The 19302-nt window shown below is 45.1% G+C and overlaps 1 protein-coding gene across 1 annotated transcript in view; it reads left to right on the top strand.

Annotated features, from left to right (window-relative positions):
• The window catches only part of NOL6 (nucleolar protein 6), a 191311-nt gene extending 185085 nt beyond the window's left edge, over positions 1 to 6226 (top strand). The window contains 1 exon segment of the mRNA XM_030191898.1: positions 5866 to 6226. Within this exon segment, the coding sequence (XP_030047758.1) occupies positions 5866 to 6015 (150 nt within the window). The 3' untranslated portion in view covers positions 6016 to 6226.
• The last annotated feature ends 13076 nt before the right edge of the window (positions 6227 to 19302 follow it).

Raw genomic sequence — 19302 nt, forward strand, 5'->3', positions numbered from 1 at the left:
CATCTTCCGTCGTTAAATCGCGACAGGATTGTGAAAAATTACAAGAGGACCTTACGAGACTGGGAGACTGGGCGGCTAAATGGCAGATGATGTTTAATGTGAGCAAGTGCAAGGTGATGCATGTGGGAAAAAAGAACCCTAATTATAGCTACGTCATGCAAGGTTCCACGTTAGGAGTTACGGACCAAGAAAGGGATCTGGGTGTCGTCATCGATAACACACTGAAACCTTCTGCTCAGTGTGCTGCTGCGGCTAAGAAAGTGAATAGAATGTTGGGTATTATTAGGAAAGGTATGGAAGACAGGTGTGGGGATGTTGTAATGCCGTTGTATCGCTCCATGGTGCGACCGCACCTTGAGTATTGTGTTCAATTCTGGTCGCCGCATCTCAAGAAAGATATAGTAGAATTGGAAAAGGTGCAGCGAAGGGCGACTAAAATGATAGCGGGGATGGGACGACTTCCCTATGAAGAAAGACTAAGGAGGCTAGGGCTATACAGCTTGGAGAAGAGACGGCTGAGGGGAGACATGATAGAGGTATATAAAATAATGAGTGGAGTGGAACAGGTGGATGTGAAGCATCTGTTCACGCTTTCCAAAAATACTAGGACTAGGGGGCATGCGATGAAACTACAGTGTAGTAAATTTAAAACAAATCGGAGAAAATGTTTCTTCACCCAACGTGTAATTAAACTCTGGAATTCGTTGCCGGAGAAAGTGGTGAAGGCGGTTAGCTTAGCAGAGTTTAAAAAGGGGTTGGACGGTTTCCTAAAGGACAAGTCCATAAACCACTACTAAACAGACTTGGAAAAATCCAAAATTCCAGGAATAACATGTATAGAATGTTTGTACGTTTGGGAAGCTTGCCAGGTGTCCTTGGCCTGGATTGGCCGCTGTCGTGGACAGGATGCTGGGCTCGATGGACCCTTGGTCTTTTCCCAGTATGGCATTACTTATGTATATGTACTTATGTAGGGTCGCTTTACTCATACTACCCCTCTCCTCAAGACCCTTCACTGGCTCCCTATCCGTTTTCGCATCCTGTTCAAACTTCTTCTACTAACCTATAAATGTATTCACTCTGCTGCTCCCCAGTATCTCTCCACACTCGTCCTTCCCTACACCCCTTCCCGTGCACTCCACTCCATGGATAAATCCTTCTTATCTGTTCCCTTCTCCACTACTGCCAACTCCAGACTTCGCGCCTTCTGTCTCGCTGCACCCTACGCCTGGAATAAACTTCCTGAGCCCCTACGTCTTGCCCCATCCTTGGCCACCTTTAAATCTAGACTGAAAGCCCACCTCTTTAACATTGCTTTTGACTCGTAACCACTTGTAACCACTCGCCTCCACCTACCTTCCTCTCCTCCTTCCCGTTCACATTAATTGATTTGATTTGCTTACTTTATTTATTTTTTGTCTATTAGATTGTAAGCTCTTTGAGCAGGGACTGTCTTTCTTCTATGTTTGTGCAGCGCTGCGTACGCCTTGTAGCGCTATAGAAATGCTAAATAGTAGTAGTAGTAGTCTCTTGTAATCAGAGGTGATATTGTGATGTCATAATGCCTCAGGCCACCAATAAGAGCCAACCTCATCAGTGATGTCACAATGGCTTGATTGTCCTATACTTGGCTCACTTTTATTACATAGCTCTTTGAGCAGGGACTGTCTTTCTTCTATGTTTGTGCAGCGCTGCGTACGCCTTGTAGTGCTATAGAAATGCTAAATAGTAGTAGTATTAGTAGTAGCTGTCTGATCTAGCAGAAGAGTGCAGTTGAAGATAACTCTAAAAAGAACGACCCTAGTAAATCCCCTTTTGTAACAAAAGACCTCTTTGCAGTTTGTTTACAGTACTGGGAAAATTGGCTTTAGGGGATGTTAATTTTCAAAGCTGTTGGAGAAGGGGAGAGACAGGATTTTTAAGCTGCAGGGAGAAGCAGTATGTTTTGTTTTGTAATGATGCAGGGGAAAGCGGAGAGCCACGTGTTTGTGTTTGTATCTTACTTTTCTTTTTAAACATGCTGGCTTGGATTTTTATGGTGCAGGGGGCAGCGGAGAGATGGTAGCTCAAGCCTTAAAGACAGGTCTGAGCACACATAAAATTTCTGACAGTAAATGATTCGTTGCAATCATCGGTATGGTTAGTGCATTCCGAATTGTCCACATTTCAATGGTAGTTTCTCCTTTGCATTCCGTTTTCGTTAGCTGCTTGCTTCGTAGGAAAAAGGCCTTTAATGCATGCAACAGTTAGGAATTTCCTTCCTTAAAGGGTTGTTAGAGGGTCGTTAAGGTTTAGTGCATCTGGCCATGAGTCCAGCCACTTGGTGTCTTCTTTGACCAATGATTGCGACTGCATCTGCCCACCCAGAGGCCTTAAAAGTCACTGCAGCTTCTTCAGGCAGCTGAAGAAATAGAAGATACAGGGATGCACATTGCCTCTAGGCTTATAAATAATCTGCCTGATATTGATGTATAACTTTTTATTTAACAACAGCAGCCATGAACAGAGACGGTACATAACATCATATAAAGTACTAATAGTCCGGTGTTACTCTAGTCAGACCCTTCATCTTAATCCTCCTTTTCCTAAAGGCCAAGTCCATAAACCGCTACTAAATGGACTTGGGAAAAATCCACAATTCCGGGAATAACATGTATAGAATGTTTGTACGTTTGGGAAGCTTGCCAGGTGCCCTTGGCCTGGATTGGCCGCTGTGGTGGACAGGATGCTGGGCTCGATGGACCCTTGGTCTTTTCCCAGTATGGCATTACTTATGTACTTATATTCCTTCCAGCGCCAGTAGTGGGCCTAAACAGACACATTGATCCCCTTCTGTCCTTGTAATATACAGCTGTTTATTAGTAAAGAAGAAGAAATAAAGACAAAAAAAGAATCTTCATTGCGATGATATTTATGGGCTACATCAGGATTACGTGAACTGCGACTGCTAAGTATCCAAGAGTTGATGATTTATGGAGTCAGAGGACACTGAGGATTCATTTATCACCCTGCAGAGACTTCTTACTGTATAAGTGGTCATATATAGTCTTCCCAAGACTATGGTTTGTGGATTATAACAACATTGATATTATTGGATTATGAACAATCAGCTGGGAAGACAGAATTAATATTAAGGTGTGGTATTATGTGATTTATGTGGAGGATGATGCAAAAAGGTGGTTTTATGTAATTGATTATTGATATATAAACCTTGATTTTTAAATTTGAAAGACCTCGGTCAAACGATGTAGTGAAGCCTTGTTTTCTTATGCAGCCACTCTCTTGTTGTTACCGGTCTTCTTAAAATTATTATTTATTTTTTTTTTAGATTTAGATTTTGCTCACTCCTTTTTCAGTAGTAGCTCAAGGTGAGTTACATTCAGGTACTGTAGATATTTCTCTGTCCCAGGAGGGCTCTCAATCTAAGTTTGTACCTGAGGCAATGGAGGGTTAAGTGACTTGCCCAAGATCACAAGGAGCAGCAGTGGGATTTGAACCGACCACCTCTGGATTGCAAGACCGGTGCTCTAACCACTAGGCCACTCCTCCACTAGCAGCATTCCATCTAGAATCTCAAATAGTGGCAACAGAATCTCCACTAGTAGCAACATTCTATGTTCCACTGCAGTAGCCACTAGGCTACTCCTCTACTAGCAACATTCCATGTAGAAGCCTGCCCTTGCAGATCAGCAGTGCGACTGCACAGGCTTCTACATGGAATGTTGCTAGTGGAATAGCAACATTAACATTCCATGTAGAATCTCAAATAGTAGCAACAGAATCTCAATAGTAGCAACATTCCATCTAGAATCTCCAATAGTAGCAACATTCCATGTAGAATCTCAAATATTTATTTATTTAGATTTTGTTCACACCTTTTTCAGTAGTAGCTCAAGGTGAGTTACATTCAGGTACTCTGGATATTTCTCTGTCCCAGGAGGGCTCACAATCTAAGTTTGTACCTGAGGCAATGGAGGGTTAAGTGACTTGCCCAAGATCACAGTGGGATTTGAACTGGCCACCTCTGGTGCTCTAACCACTAGGCCACTCCTCCACTCCAGTCCACTTTTTAAATCCTCAAACATCTTATTTACCAAAGAAATATCTCTCATCAATGTCGGTCATGTGTAATTCTCATCCGTCAAAGATGGCATCGTCGTCTTTGAACAGCTAAGTTATAACAATCAAGAGAACCCACCAATCAGGACACCCTCGCTAGATTAGCTTCATCCATTCAAGTTCAGCGTTTAACCCATAAGGTGTTACCGTATTTAATGTAAAGATCCCAAACTGTTCACTGTAGATATAGAAGTACTTAGTCTGTGACATACGTTTGGTCTGTATTGCTACTTATATAAAGAATTGGAGTGCAATTGGTAGTTCTTTGATAAATTCAGTTCATGTAGAGTGCAGGGGTTCAAAGATACAGGAGGATCTGCCAGCTGACCACTCCAGAACAGCTAATAACTGGTAATGGCAGGAAGCCCTGTTGCAGACTACTACTACTTATCATTTCTATAGCGCTACAAGGCATACGCAGCACTGTACACCATACATGAAAAGACAGTCCCTGCTCAAAGAGCTCACAATCTAAAAATGGAATGTTGCTAGTGGAATAGCAACATTCCATGTAGAATCTCAAATAGTAGCAACGGAATCTCCAATAGTAGCAACATTCCATGTAGAATCTCAACTAATAGCAGCATTCCAGAATCTCAAATAGTAACAACATCCCCTGTTCCACTGCACTAACCACTAGGCTACTCCTCCACTAGCAACATTCCATCTAGAAGCCTGCCCTTGCAGATCAGCAACGCGGCCACGCAGGCTTCTGTTTCTGTGAGTCTGACGTCCTGCATGTACGTGTAGGACGTCAGACTCACAGAAACAGAAGCCTGTGCGGCCGCATTGCTGATCTGCAAGGGCAGGCTTCTACATTACTACTACTACTACTTATCACTTCTATAGCGCTACAAGGCATACGCAGCGCTGTAAACCATACATGAAAAGACAGTTCCTGCTCAAAGAGCTCACAATCTAGATAAGACAGGTAACAGACAGAACAATTAAGGGTAAGGGAATAAAGAGGTGAAAAAGGACAGGGCAAGTGAGTAGTGGTTAGGAGTCAAAAGCAGTGGTAAAGAGGTGAGCCCCTTAGCTTTTTGGTTTCCAAGGAAACCCCTGCAAGGAGTAGGGCCTGTGACCATGCGGCCCTTGTCATGCCTCATGTTGATTTTCCTTTCTGATGTCATTGAGCCTCAAATCAGCTTAAAAATTTGGGGGTTGAATGGGGGGGGGGCGGAGAACTCAGAAAAAGGCTATATGAGAGGGTGGTAAAAGGGAGACAATCCAGGAAAGAAGGGGTTTTGTGAGGGGCAGGTGACAGTGGTCCTGGGAAAGAGCCATGGTAGGGGGACGGGGTGGGGGTGGGGCAGAAGAAGGATAAGACTTGAGAGGGAGCTGAGGTAGGGCAATATACATTGGATGCTGCCACAAGGAAAGAGGCAGTTCCCTGTGTTCATGTCGGTGCACCTCAAGTCATGGTGCAGGGCTCTGAAGTTACTCACATTCAAACCTATCCCTGATTTCTTTAAAACATTAAATACACACTCCTTAAAGACCAAAATATATGCAGATTACTTTTGGGGTGGAGCACTGGGCTGGTGCAAATCCCAGTTGGGTGTGGAAGTGAGTTGATGCTGCAGGAGACCGAGCAAGAGATCCTAGGACTCTTTTCTCAGAAATTAGTCTGTCACCACTTTTATTATCTTGGCTAAACTCCAACCCGGGTTGTATAATCTGTTCTGATGAAATATCTTTACAAAATGCTACATCAGTATGACTAATAATGTGCTTGTTCTCTAGACAACCAACGTGAAAGGGAGAAGGATGGAGTTCAGAGCAAACAAGGCGGTGATGGTTCCCAATGTGGAGGCAATCTTGGAGGACTTTGAAATCTTAGGGGAGGGTCTGGTGCTCTCCGTGGAGGCTCGAACAGAGAAATGGAGTATCTAGCACACTCCGCTGAGATCCTGTACCGGGTTTCTTCCTCCAAGTCACGGTGTACCTTACAACATTCCCGGAAAATAACAAGAGATGGATTCCAGCATGGAAACTGAATGACCCTTATGTAAAGTGTATATGGACCTTACAATTAGAAATATTTTTGGCTTGCAAGGGGAAGGGAAACATTTTTGTAAACATATGTGACCTTTTTAAATAAATTATACGTGTATTCAAAAGTGACAGCAATGTGTGGGACTGGAAATCTTTATTGTGGGGCAAGTCATGACAAATGCTGGGTTCCAGGGGGTGGGAAGGAGAGAGGTGCATTGGCGGGGGGGTATGGTACTCGGTCTGCAGATGTAATTTCTTATCAAAAGTAGTCATGGCTGGTGTTTTGTGTGTTACAGCAGCTCCACTCCTCTTGCAGTAACCTACACAATCTATTTTGCCAGCCACAGTAGCCACTTGCTTTCTTTGGCCAGTGATATGAGCTCTGCTGGCTAGCGCAATCACTCCTTCCTGACTGTGATGACCAGTGGAACCCATCTGGTCACTGCTGTAGTGACACTCATTCCTGGCAGCCGACAAGATAAGCACTGCTGTTTATTGCAGTAGCTTCATTATTTTCCTAGGGGCTGGTGGAGTGCGTTCTAGCACTTTGCACAGTGACTTCTCAGGTTGAAGAGGCATGGTATGAGGATGATGGCAGGTAAAGACCAGGATGGTCCTTGTAGTGTGCCCAGTAATGTTAGGCTAAAGTTAGGCAGTTTATGCAGTTCGTCTGCAGTGCATCCAGATCAAATACTGAGTGGAGTGGAACATGTAGATGTGAATTGCTTGTTCATTCTTTCCAAAAATACAAAGACTAGAGGTTACCTAATGAAGCTGCTAAGTAGTAAACTTAAAAGAAAGCAGAGAAAATTTCTTCATTCAGTATGTAAAAACTCTGGAATTCATTGCCAGGGAATGTGGTAAAAGCAGTCAGCTTAGCAGGGTTTAAAAAAAAGGTTTGGACATATTCATACAAGAAAAGTCCATTAGTCATTATTAAGATGGACATGGGAAAATCCACAGCTTATCTCTGGGATAAGCAGTATAAAATCTGTTTTTACTCTTTTGAGATAAGAGGATAGGATACTGGGCTTGATGGACCTTTGATCTGACCAAATATGAAAATGCTTATTTTCTTATGATGAACATGAACTATTGAGACTACTTAAATGTTCTCCCTACCTCTGTGGGGCCACATCTGAAGAAGGCTGTAGTTAATATAGTACAGTGTATGTAGAACATTAGGAGTGATTCTGAAAAGTAGGAACCAACATTTATGTCCCAGTTATGCATATAAATGTTTAGAATATCAGCATATACTTGCATATATGCTAACACATACTACTACTACTTATCATTTCTATAGCACTGCAAGGCTTATGCAGCGCTGTACACCATACACAAAAAAGACAGTCCCTGCTCAAAGAGCTTACAATCTAGATAAGACAGACAGAGAACAATTAAGGGTAAGGGAATAGAAGGTGAGGTAAAAGGACAGGGCAAGTGAATAGAGGTTAGGAGTCAAAAGCAGTGGTAAAGAGGTGGGCTTTAAGTTTGGACTTGAAAATGGCCAAAGACGGGGCTAGACGTACAGGCTCGGGAAGTCTATTCCAGGCATGAGGTGCCGCAAAATAAAAGGAATGGAGTCTTGAATTAGCAGTAGAGGAGAAGGGGACAGATAAGAGAGATTTATCAACAGACCGGAGTACCCGAGGGGGGGGGGGGGGGCGTAGGGAGAGACAAGAGTGGAGAGGTACTGGGGAGCGGCAGAGTGAATGCACTTATAGGTCAATAAGAGAAGTTTAAATTGAATGCGGAAACGGATAGGGAGCCAGTGAAGTGACTTAAGGAGAGGGCTAATGTGAGCATAGCGACTTTGGCGGAAAATGACACGTGTTTACTTGCTGAATGTGCACCCACATGTCATTCTATAACTGAACACATACCTCTGATAGTGCATATACAGGTGGGACATAAAGTTATGCGTATAACACGCACATAAAATTTAAAATTCTGTATCTCCAGCAGTTAAGCTTACACGCGTGTACCGACTCTGGCATAAATGCTCATGCCAAAGTGCATATGCACGTTTCTACCCAATGAGGCTAGTATTCTATAAAGGAAATTAGGCTCTTACTTTCTTTTATAGACTGTGTGCCAATTAGACACCCTCTGGATGCCAGTTAATATAAGAGTTACTCCCATTGTGCAAGAAACCAATACCTAGAAAGAACATCAAAGGTAATGCTGAGCACTCATGACCAGTAAAGGAGAGCCTGTGGGTTTCTTTTTTACTTTTATAATAGTGTGTTACTGGGGTGGTGGGGACGACGACAGTAAAAAAGATGAACTGAGAAAATATAAGCAGGAAATCCCTATATGGGCAACATGAAAGCCATGTTTCTATGCATTGACTTTCAGCTCCACAGGAAAAGTTTAATTAAAAAAAAAACAAAATCTTGGCTCTTAGAGCAGTTCTTGCATCTAATTATTAAAAATGCAGTTTCAATTCCTGGAAAAAGGAGATGGCCTGATAATGCTACGCTCATTTGAAATCATTTCTTTCCTTAATTATAGTTTCAGGTGACTTTCATTAACAATTGTGAAATAAGGCTTTTCTTTGAAAGAATGGTGATTACTTTGGAGTTCATGTGAGTACTGCTTTTCTGTGAAAGAAGATGATCATTGTTTTATAAGTTTACTAGTAAAAAAGGCCCATTTCTGGAAGGAATGAAACGGGCGCTAGCAAGGTTTTCCTGGGAGTGTGTATGTTTGAGAGAGAGAGAGAGAGCCAGAGTGAATGTGTGGGTGTGTGACAAGTGAGACTGTCTGTGTGACAGTGTGTGTGTGAGAATTAGAGTGTGTGGCAGGGCCCCCTCCCCTGTTCCTAATGCCCCTCACCCCGTTCCCTCCCCTCCTTCTCCTCATCCTTCCCACACTTTGGGTTCCTTAAGGCTTTCAAAAGTCTATGTACCCCCGTGGCCCTAATGGCCAGTATCCGGATACCCCACCGCTTTCCTCCTCACCCCTCCCCCAAGATGTAACACTTTCACGTCCTTTTTTTTTTTTTTTTTTAAGTGTCCTATCTACCCTGTGTCCAAATGCCCGGCATTCAGATTGTGTTCCTCTTGTAAATTTTCATTTCTTTCATTCATTCAGAACTGCCCCCCCCCCCCCCCCCCGAACACTTTCGGTTCCTTCAGTCTTTTAAAACTCTCCTATGTACCCTGTGTGCTAATGGCCAGCATTCAAATTGTTTTCCTTTCCCAAATGTTCATGTCTTTCAGTCGTTCACAACTCCCCCCCCCCTTCTGCAGTTTAACACTTTCGTTTCCTTCAGTCTTTTAAAACTGTCCTATCTACTCTGTGTGCTAATGGCCAGCATTGAGATTGTTTTCCTGTCCCAAATGTTCATGTCTTTCAGTCGTTCAGAACTCCCCCCTCCCCCCATTTAACACTTTCGGTTCCTTCAGTCTTTTAAAACTGTCCTATCAACCCTGTGTCCTAATGGCCAGCATTGAGATTGTTTTCCTTTCCCAAATGTTCATGTCTTTCAGTCGTTCAGAACTCCCCCCTTCCCCCATTTAACACTTTCGGTTCCTTCGGTCTTTTAAAACTGTCCTATCAACCCTGTGTCCTAATGGCCTGCAGTCCGATTGTTTTGCTTTGCCAAATTGTCTGTCACTGACGTCACTGACATCAGTGCGTGCCTGCCTAGCAGACCACTTCCGGCAGGCACGGTCCCAGGCACATCCTGTTGGAGGTGAGAATTATTATATAGGATGTGGGTCCCAGCGGTACCATATACAGTATACTTAAATATAATCCCATCTGAATATAAACATAGGTAACCCTCTAAAAAGGGTGGGGGAGGGGGGACACTGTTGATTTGAATATAAACTGAGGGTTTTCTCTCTCTCATCTTCATGTGACTGTAAATACCTACTCACACATTTATTTCTTCCCCTTCTGCTCCCTCCCCTCTCCCTCAACCTCTCTGTAGTGACCATAATTTTTCTTTCCTCCCCCCACCCCGTATAATTACTGGCATTTTTCGCCTTACCTCCTCCTGGCTGATGCAAAAAATCATTGCGCTGGTCCGAGGTAAGGCCTTGAGCATATGTGCCCTCTCTGAACTTCCTTCTCAAACTTCTGAAATTACGGAGAGGGCAGGAGCTGGCAAGCCTTGAGCATGCACAAACGCTCAAGGCTCCCACACCGGCTGAACATGATGACTTTTGTGTCTGTTTCAGCTGGGAGAGGGAGGTAAAGAGAGAAATTTTGTACTGGCTTAATATAAACTGGAACCTTTTTTTTTTAATTTTAATGGGGGGAGGGGGTCAGATGAAAAATCTTGGTTTATATTTGAATACATATGTTAGCTACCCTGGGTACAAGAGAGATCTTATTTTTAATTTAAAGCACTGGTTCATAACCTATGCTAAGGTCACTGGGATTGTTGAATCACATGGTATGTAATAATGCCCAGATAGGCAGACATTGCAAGGCTTTTATTTTATTCTATTTTTAAATAATTACTACTATTACATAGCATTTCTATAGCATATGCAGCACTGTATATAATATATGCAGGTACTTTCTCTGTCTTGCGAGTGCTATGACTGGCTACAGCATGCCAAGAAGACAAAACTTATACGAAAGATCGTAAACTGCTGATTGACAGATACATATGCAAATGGTGTAGGTGCCGTACCATTTATAGAAAAGAGCAGGATGAGGTAAATCCTAGGATAGTTTAAGCTTCTCCTACTAACCTACAAATGCACTCGATCTACAGCCCCTCCTTACCTCTCTACCCTCATCTCCCCTTACGTTCCTACCCGTAACCTCCGCTCTCAAGACAAATCCCTCCTTTCAGTACCCTTCTCCACCACCGCCAACTCCAGGCTCCGCCCTTTATGCCTCGCCTCACCCCATGCTTGGAACAAACTCCCTGAGCCCATACGCCAAGCCCCCTACCTGCCCATCTTCAAATCCTTGCTCAAAGCCCACCTCTACAATGTCGCCTTCGGCACCTAACCACCATACCTCTACTCAGGAAATCTAGACTGCCCCAACTTGACATTTCGCCCATTAGATTGTAAGCTCCTTGGAGCAGGGACTGTCCTTTTTGTTAATCTGTACAGCGCTGCGTAACCCTAGTAGCGCTCTAGAAATGTTAAGTAGTAGTAGTTAGTAGATAGGAAATTTCAGAAAGTTTATGGTGGGTGTGCTGCAGTGACCTGTTCAATAGATCTTTGGAGTTCAGAATCGTTCTGTGCTGAAGGAATGGATCCTCAGGAGCTTAGTTGAGATCGGGAGGCGGGGCTGGTGGTTGGGAGGCGGGGATAGTGCTGGGCAGACTTATACGGTCTGTGCCAGAGCCGGTGGTGGGAAGTGGGGACTGGTGGTTGGGAGGCGGGGATAGTGCTGGGCAGACTTGTACGGTCTGTGCCAGAGCCGGTGGTTGGGAGGTAGGGCTGGTGGTTGGGAGGCGAGGATAGTGCTGGGCAGACTTATACAATCTGTGCCAGAGCTGGTGGTTGGGAGGCGGGACTGGTGGTTGGGAGGCGGGGATAGTGCTGGGCAGACTTATACGGTCTGTGCTCTGACAATGGCAGATACAAATCAAGGTAAGGTATACACAGAAAGAAGCACATATGAGTTATCTTGTTGGGCAGACTGGATGGACCGTTCAGGTCTTTTTCTGCCATCATCTACTATGTTACTATGTTACTATGTTTTGAAGGACGGATCCAGTCTCTTTTTATAAAAAGGGGTAACGGAGAAGGCTGGAAACTAAAGGTGAACTAGTCTTGGTAAGAAAATTAGTGGAAACTCCAATGAAGGTAACAATAGTGAAGTATCTAGAGTCCAGCAAGTCGCAAGATCTGAGGAATCGTGGTTTTTACCAGAGGGTGACCAGAAAATTAGATCAGAGTAGAGAGTTGCATGGGGACAGAAATCTTACCCGTCCCCGCCTGTCCCCGCTGGAATCTTACCCGTCCCCACCCATCCCCACTGGAATCTTTCCCATCCCCACCCATCCCCGCAAAAATTTAAACCATCCCAACCCGTCCCCACCCGTCCCCGTAAGAATTTAACCCATCCCCACCCATCCCCGTAAGAATTTAATAGTACATAAAAGAAAGTTCCAGTCAGCTCCCTCAGTCTCTCTCTGGATTTGAGCCACAGCACTGTAGGCAAGGAAGGAGTGGAAGCTGAAACTTGGAACATTTACTGGCAGTGTGTGCTGAGAGGCTGCCACATGCACGCGCCAGTAGGTTAGGTGACATCTGATTCTTGTGCCTGTGTCAGAGCTGAGGTCTGACATAAGTCTGGTAGCAAAGAGGATTAATAGTAACAAAGTAAGTGACAGCAAATAGACCTGAACGGTCCATCCACTCTGCCAATAGTCACACTCATGATCAAGTCATCATTAAATCAACGAGTGTGATATTATATACTTGATTATGGTCTTTCTTCCGTGTTTCTGGAACAAAGACCACAGAAGTCTATCTGGCCCTATCCTTATGTTCCAACTACTGGAGTTGCCGTTGAAGCTCACTCCAGTCTATTCGTCTTCTCATTTGTGGGACACAGACCGTAAAAGTCTGTCCAGCACTGTCCTCATGTTCCAGCCACTGAAGTTGTTGTCTAAGCCCTTTCCAGCCCATCCTAAACCAGATTGCCATGTATGAGACAGAGACCATACAAGTCTGCCAGGTATCAGCTCTAGTTCATCACAGCCAGAGTTGCCATCTAAGTGTCACTTGACACATCCACACACATGCAGCCATTTAAGGTTAGCTTTTTATATAACTTCCATTTTCTAATTAGAGATCCTCTGTGTTCATCCCACGCCTTTTTGAATTCCGTCATCATTTGTGACTCTACCACCTCCTTAATGGAAGACTTTCCACATTTATGCTGTTAAAGCAAGGAGGAAGAGGAGGAGGAGGAGGAGACAGCACTCAAAGAAATTGGTATTCGGTAGATGAGAGGCTGGTGCAGGTGCAGCTTACACTTCCACGGGAAGCCCACAGAACTGGTTCCATCCCCATGGGAACCCCGCAGGAACTGCCTCCGTCCCCGCGGGAACCCCGCAGAACTGCTTCCATCCCCGCGGGAACCCCGCAGGAACTGCCTCCATCCCCGCGGGAATCCCGCGGGGACGGAAGCCGTGCAGCTCTCTAGATCAGAGGCACGTGCTAGCTGGCAGAACGTTTACATTAGCAATTGAATAGTTGGTAATCTACAGATTATCTGCATCCATAGCAGGAGAGACACGTTACCTGTTCCCTTTGTTAATTGTCACATGCTTATTACTTTTAGGTGGACAGGATGCAGATAAAATAAATTACAATGAAACTAAGCAAATAGCTATAAACCCAAGTTTCAAGTTTATTGAAGGTTTACTACCCCACTCATCACAAGTACATTTAGGTGGCTTACGTACTAAAAGTGAGAAAGAGGAAACTGGGGGAGACGAGACTTGATTCAAAAGGAGAGGGGGTTGAACTACAATATTTTTACTTAATTTATTTATTTGTTACATTTGTATCCAGATGTAGGATATCAAAAAAATAAATGAAAGGGGGGAAAAAAGACCTCAGACAGGTGATAATCAGCCAGATTGCTGAAATTACTCATACAGAATCACCATACTTCAATCATCGGTCACAATCCAACCTCCTCCCTATAATGGACACACATTTTTAAAGAAAATTTTTATGAAAAGAATGCTACCTCCACTGTGCAAATCAAAACTTTCAAGACATCAAAATGCGAAAACACTTAGCTTGAAGCAGCGTAAAGGACTGCAAGAGAGCATTGGCCTTTTACGTGGAGTGGACGAAGCCCTTCAGACAGTTTGCCCAGTTGCTGGTTTCTTTCAACAGGAGGGGAGTCGCCATCGGAAAACACACAATCTCAAATTGGCTAGCAGATTGCATTTCCTTCACTTATGCCCAAGCTGGGCTGTCTTTAGGGGGTCATGTCACGGCTCATAATGTTAGAGCCATGGCTGCGTCAGTGGCTCACTTAAAGTCAGCCTCCATTGAGGAGATTTGCAAGGCTGCGACGTGGTCATTAGTCCACACATTCACATCTCACTACTGCCTTCAGCAGGATACCCGACGCGACAGTCGGTTTGGGCAGACAGTGCTGCAGAATCTGTTCGGGGTTTAGAATCCAACTCCACCCTCCTAGACCCATTTTTGTTCTGTTCCAGGCTGCGCTCTCAGTTAGTTGTTCTTCATAGGTCAATCTACTACTACTACTACTACTATTTAGCATTTCTATAGCGCTACAAGGCATACGCAGCTCTGCACAAACATAGAAGAAATACAGTCCCTGCTCAAAGAGCTTACAATCTAATAGACAAAGAATAAATAAAGTAAGCAAATCAAATCAATTAATGTGAACGGGAAGGAAGAGAGGAGGGTAGGTGGAGGCGAGTGGTTACAAGTGGTTACGAGTCAAAAGCAATGTTAAAGAGGTGGGCTTTCAGTCTAGATTTAAAGGTGGCCAAGGATGGGGCAAGACGTAGGGGCTCAGGAAGTTTATTCCAGGCGTAGGGTGCAGCGAGACAGAAGGCGCGAAGTCTGGAGTTGGCAGTAGTGGAGAAGGGAACAGATAAGAAGGATTTATCCATGGAGCGGAGTGCACGGGAAGGGGTGTAGGGAAGGACGAGTGTGGAGAGATACTGGGGAGCAGCAGAGTGAATACATTTATAGGTTAGTAGAAGAAGTTTGAACAGGATGCGAAAACGGATAGGGAGCCAGTGAAGGGTCTTGAGGAGAGGAGGGGTAGTATGAGTAAAGCGACCCTGGCGGAAGATGAGACGGGCAGCAGAGTTTTGAACCGACTGGAGAGGGGAGAGGTGACTAAGTGGGAGGCCAGCAAGAAGCAGATTGCAGTAGTCTAAACGAGAGGTGACAAGGGTGTGGATGAGGGTTTTGGTAGAGTGCTCAGAAAGAAAGGGGCGGATTTTACGGATGTTGTAAAGAAAGAAACGACAGGTCTTGGCGGTCTGCTGGATATGAGCAGAGAAGGCCGTTGCGAGGCCCAGTTGACCTTTGTTGTTTTGAGTGAGCCTGGGGGCTAGGGATACCCCACAAGTGAGAACAAGCAGCCTGCTTGTCCTCGGAGAAAGCGAAGATACCTGCAGAAGGTATTCTCCGAGGACAGCAGGCTGATTGTTCTCACAAACCCGCCCACCTCCCCTTTGGAGGAGTTGTTGTTGTTTGTTTGCTTCTATGCTTTTTGATTAAACTGAAGTAGCACGTTCACACTAGGGCGGGAAGTTGTCCGCGCATGCGCAGTGCACGTGGCTCTTGCGCTAGTAAACTCTAGCAAAACTTTGTTTATTTTGCTGGCAATATGCCGATTCCTGGGCCGACGTGGACGTCAACCCACATGTGAGAACAATCAGCCTGCTGGCATAGTAACATAGTAGATGACGGCACAGAAAGACCTATACGGTCCATCCAGTCTGCCCAACAAGATAAACTCATATGTGCTACTTTTTGTGTATACCTGACCTTGATTTGTATCTGCCATTTTCAGGGCACAGACCGTAGAAGTCTGCCCAGCACTAGCCCCGCCTCCCACCACCGGCTCTACCACCCGATCTCGGTTAAGCTTCTGAGGATCCATTTTGTCCTCGGAGAATACCTGCTTACAGGTAAGTATCTTCACTTTCCTAACAGCTGGACATTTTTCTACCATAATGGAACAAAAACAAAATGTCTAGGGCTACAATTTAAACGTTTTGATCTAAACCTGTTTTTAGCATGACTAAGTCAGAAAAAGTTGCCCTATATGACCAGATGATCACTGGAGGGATTAAGGCATGGCGCCCCCATTATTCCCCCATTGGTCACTGTCCCCCTCCCACCTCCCAAAGGTGTGAAAGAAACAGTATATACTAGCCTCCGACAGCCGCGGATGTTATGGCCAGGCCTATTAGAGCAGCAAGTAGGTCCCTGGAGTAGCCTAGTGGTCAGTGCTGTGCACTATAGAAAACGGGACCCAGGCCCATATATTACTCTAACTGGTACACTTGTGGTGGAAACTGTGAACCACCCAAAACCCATCAAAAAAACTACTGTACCCACATATAGATGACACCTGCAGTCATAGGAGCTATTGTAAGGGCATGGTGTACAGTTGGGTATAGTGGGTTTTGGAGGGCTCCCCATACAATATAAGGGTACAGAGTGGAGGAGTGGCCTAGTGGTTAGGGTGGTGGACTTTGGTCCTGGGGAACTGAGGAACTGAGTTCGATTCCCGGCACAGGCAGCTCCTTGTGACTCTGGGCAAGTCACTTAACCCTCCATTGCCTGCCGCATTGAGCCTGCCATGAGTGGGAAAGTGCGGGGTACAAATGTAACAAAAATAAAATAAAATAAATGTGTAACTGGGAGCTTTTAGGTGAAGTCCACTGCAATGCTACTACTACTACTATTTAGCATTTCTATAGCGCTACAAGGCATATGCAGCGCGGGGCCCCACTGCTCTGCTGGGATGTCTGTGTGGCCAGTCTACTAAGAATGCTGGCTCCTCCTACATCCCAGTGGCTTCATTTAAATGCACAGAGCCCAAAAACATCTAGCAAGTGGCCATTTTCCAAAAAAAAAAAAAAAAAAGACATTTTGCTGTTTTGAAAATCGCTATATTCACCACTTGGATTCTGGACGTTTTGAGCAAAATGTTCCGAAGTCAGATGTCATATCGAAAAAGCCGCTCCACGTAAACTTTCAGCCGTACACTCCCCCTCAATTAATGTTAGGGTCTATAACCCATGAGCAGCTCCTCTGAGATTCTGAAACATGATCATTCAGCAATTCTATAGAAATGTATAACTGGACATCGTGCAAATACTGAACTTTGATTTGCTGGTTAAAGTATGCGCTGATGGTTCTTTGTGTTTATTTTATTTTATTTATATTTTTGTTACATTTGTCCACCACCCTAACCACTAGGCCACTCCTCCACTGTTGCTACTGTTTGAAATTCTACATGGAATGTTGCTATTCCACTAGCAACATTCCATGTAGAAGTCGGCCCTTGCAGATCACCAATGTGGCCGTGCAGGACATCAGACTCACAGAAACAGAAGCCTGCGCAGCCTTCTACATGGAATGTTGCTAGTGTAATAGCAACATTCCATGTAGAATCTCCAATAGTAGCAACATTCCATGTAGAATCTCCAATAGTATCTATTTTATTTTTGTTACATTTGTATCCCGCGCTTTCCCACTCATGGCAGGCTCAATGCGGCTTACATGGGGCAATGGAGGGTTAAGTGACTTGCCCAGAGTCACAAGGAGCTGGCAGTGCCTGAAGTGGGAATCCAACTCAGTTCCTCAGTTCCCCAGGACCAAAGTCCACCACCCTAACCACTAGGCCACTCCTCCAATGTTGCTACTATTTGAGATTCTACATGGAATGTTGCTATTCCATTAGCAACATTCCATGTAGAAGTCGGCCCTTACAGATCACCAATGTGGCCGCACAGGCTTCTGCTTCTGTGAGTCTGACGTCCTGCACGTACGTGCAGGACGTCAGACTCACAGAAACAGAAGCCTGCGCAGCCTTCTACATGGAATGTTGCTAGTGGAATAGCAACATTCCATGTAGAATCTCCAATAGTAGCAACATTCCATGTAGAATCTCAATAGTAGCAACAGAATCTCAATAGTAGCAACATTCCATGTAGAATCTCAATAGTAGCAACAGAATCTCAATAGTAGCAACATTCCATGTAGAATCTCCAATAGTATCTATTTTATTTTTGTTACATTAGTATCCCGTGCTTTCCCACTCATGGCAGGCTCAATGCGGCTTACCTGGGGCAATGGAGGGTTAAGTGACTTGCCCAGAGTCACAAGGAGCTGCCTGTGCCTGAAGTGGGAATCAAACTCAGTTCCTCAGAACCAAAGTCCACCACCCTAACCACTAGGTCACTCCTCTATCAGGACTTACTGTTTTTCTTTGACTACAGCAGCTTGCCGCTGCCCTAAGCGACCACTTAGTCTTGCCTGATGGTTAGGTCAGCCCTGCCTTGGACGTAGGAGTGTAGCCAGACTTTGCGGTGGGAGGGGACCAGAGCCCGAGGTGGGGGGGGCACATTTTGTTCTGCCGCCGCCCTGACGCTCCCCACCCACTGCCGCAGCAAATACCTTGGCTGGCGGGGGTCCCCAGCCCCCACCAGCTGAAGTGTTGTCCAGCGCCGGTCTCCGGCGCCACTGCGTTGCCTGCCCTGCTCTGTCTTCCCCTCACGTCCTGCATGCTCCTTTTAGCGAAATTGAGCATGTTCAGTTTCAGTAAAAGGAGCATGCCCAACATGAGGGGAAGACAGAGCAGGGCAGGCACTGGACAACGTTTCAGCTGGCGGGGGTTGGGGACACCTGCCAGCAAAACCAGGGGCCCAGAGGAAATTTGGGAGGGGCCCAGGACCCCGTGGCCCCACATAGCTACACCACTCACTGCGTACCTTGGAAACATCCCCTGTACCACACTCTCCGTATAGAACATGGACCACCTCCCCTGCATTGTAGCACCACCCCAGGCAGAACCCTTTATTTATTGCATTTGTATCCCACATTTTCCCACCTTTTTGCAGGCTCAAAGTGGCTTACAATACATTATGGATAGTGGAAATGAGAGGGGAGTAAACATTTGGTAGTACAGAAGGATTTTGGGTTACATGGTAATGGAATACATAAATAGTAATATAACAGAAGGCATTATTAACATTTCTGGATAAACGTTTCACATGTTTTGATCTTTGTGGTATGTCTTGTCGAAGAGATGGGTCTTTAGTAGTTTGCGGAAGTTGGTCAGTTCATAGGTCGCTTTTAGGTTACGTGGCAGTGCATTCCAGAATTGCGTGCTCATATAGGAAAAGGTTGACGTATGCGTTAATTTGTATTTCAGACCAGGGGCGTAGCCAGGCACCCAATTTTGGGTGGGCCTGGGCCCAAGATGGGTGGGCAGAAGTACTCCGCAACTGATTTGGTCTCTCCCTTTCTCACCTGCATGCCATATGGTCCTTCAAACATCAGCCCCTCCCCTGCATACCTTTTAAAATAGCAGATTTTCACTGACAGCGAGCAGCAACTAATACACACTGCTCATGTTGGCCTCACAGCCTTCCCCCTGATGTAACTTCCTGCTTCCGCATAGGCAGGAATACATCAGTGGGAAGGCTGTGGGGCTGGTGCGAGCAGTATGTAT

This window comes from Microcaecilia unicolor, chromosome 2 (assembly GCF_901765095.1).
Source record: "Microcaecilia unicolor chromosome 2, aMicUni1.1, whole genome shotgun sequence".
In the NCBI taxonomy this organism is placed as follows: Eukaryota; Metazoa; Chordata; class Amphibia; order Gymnophiona; family Siphonopidae; genus Microcaecilia; species Microcaecilia unicolor.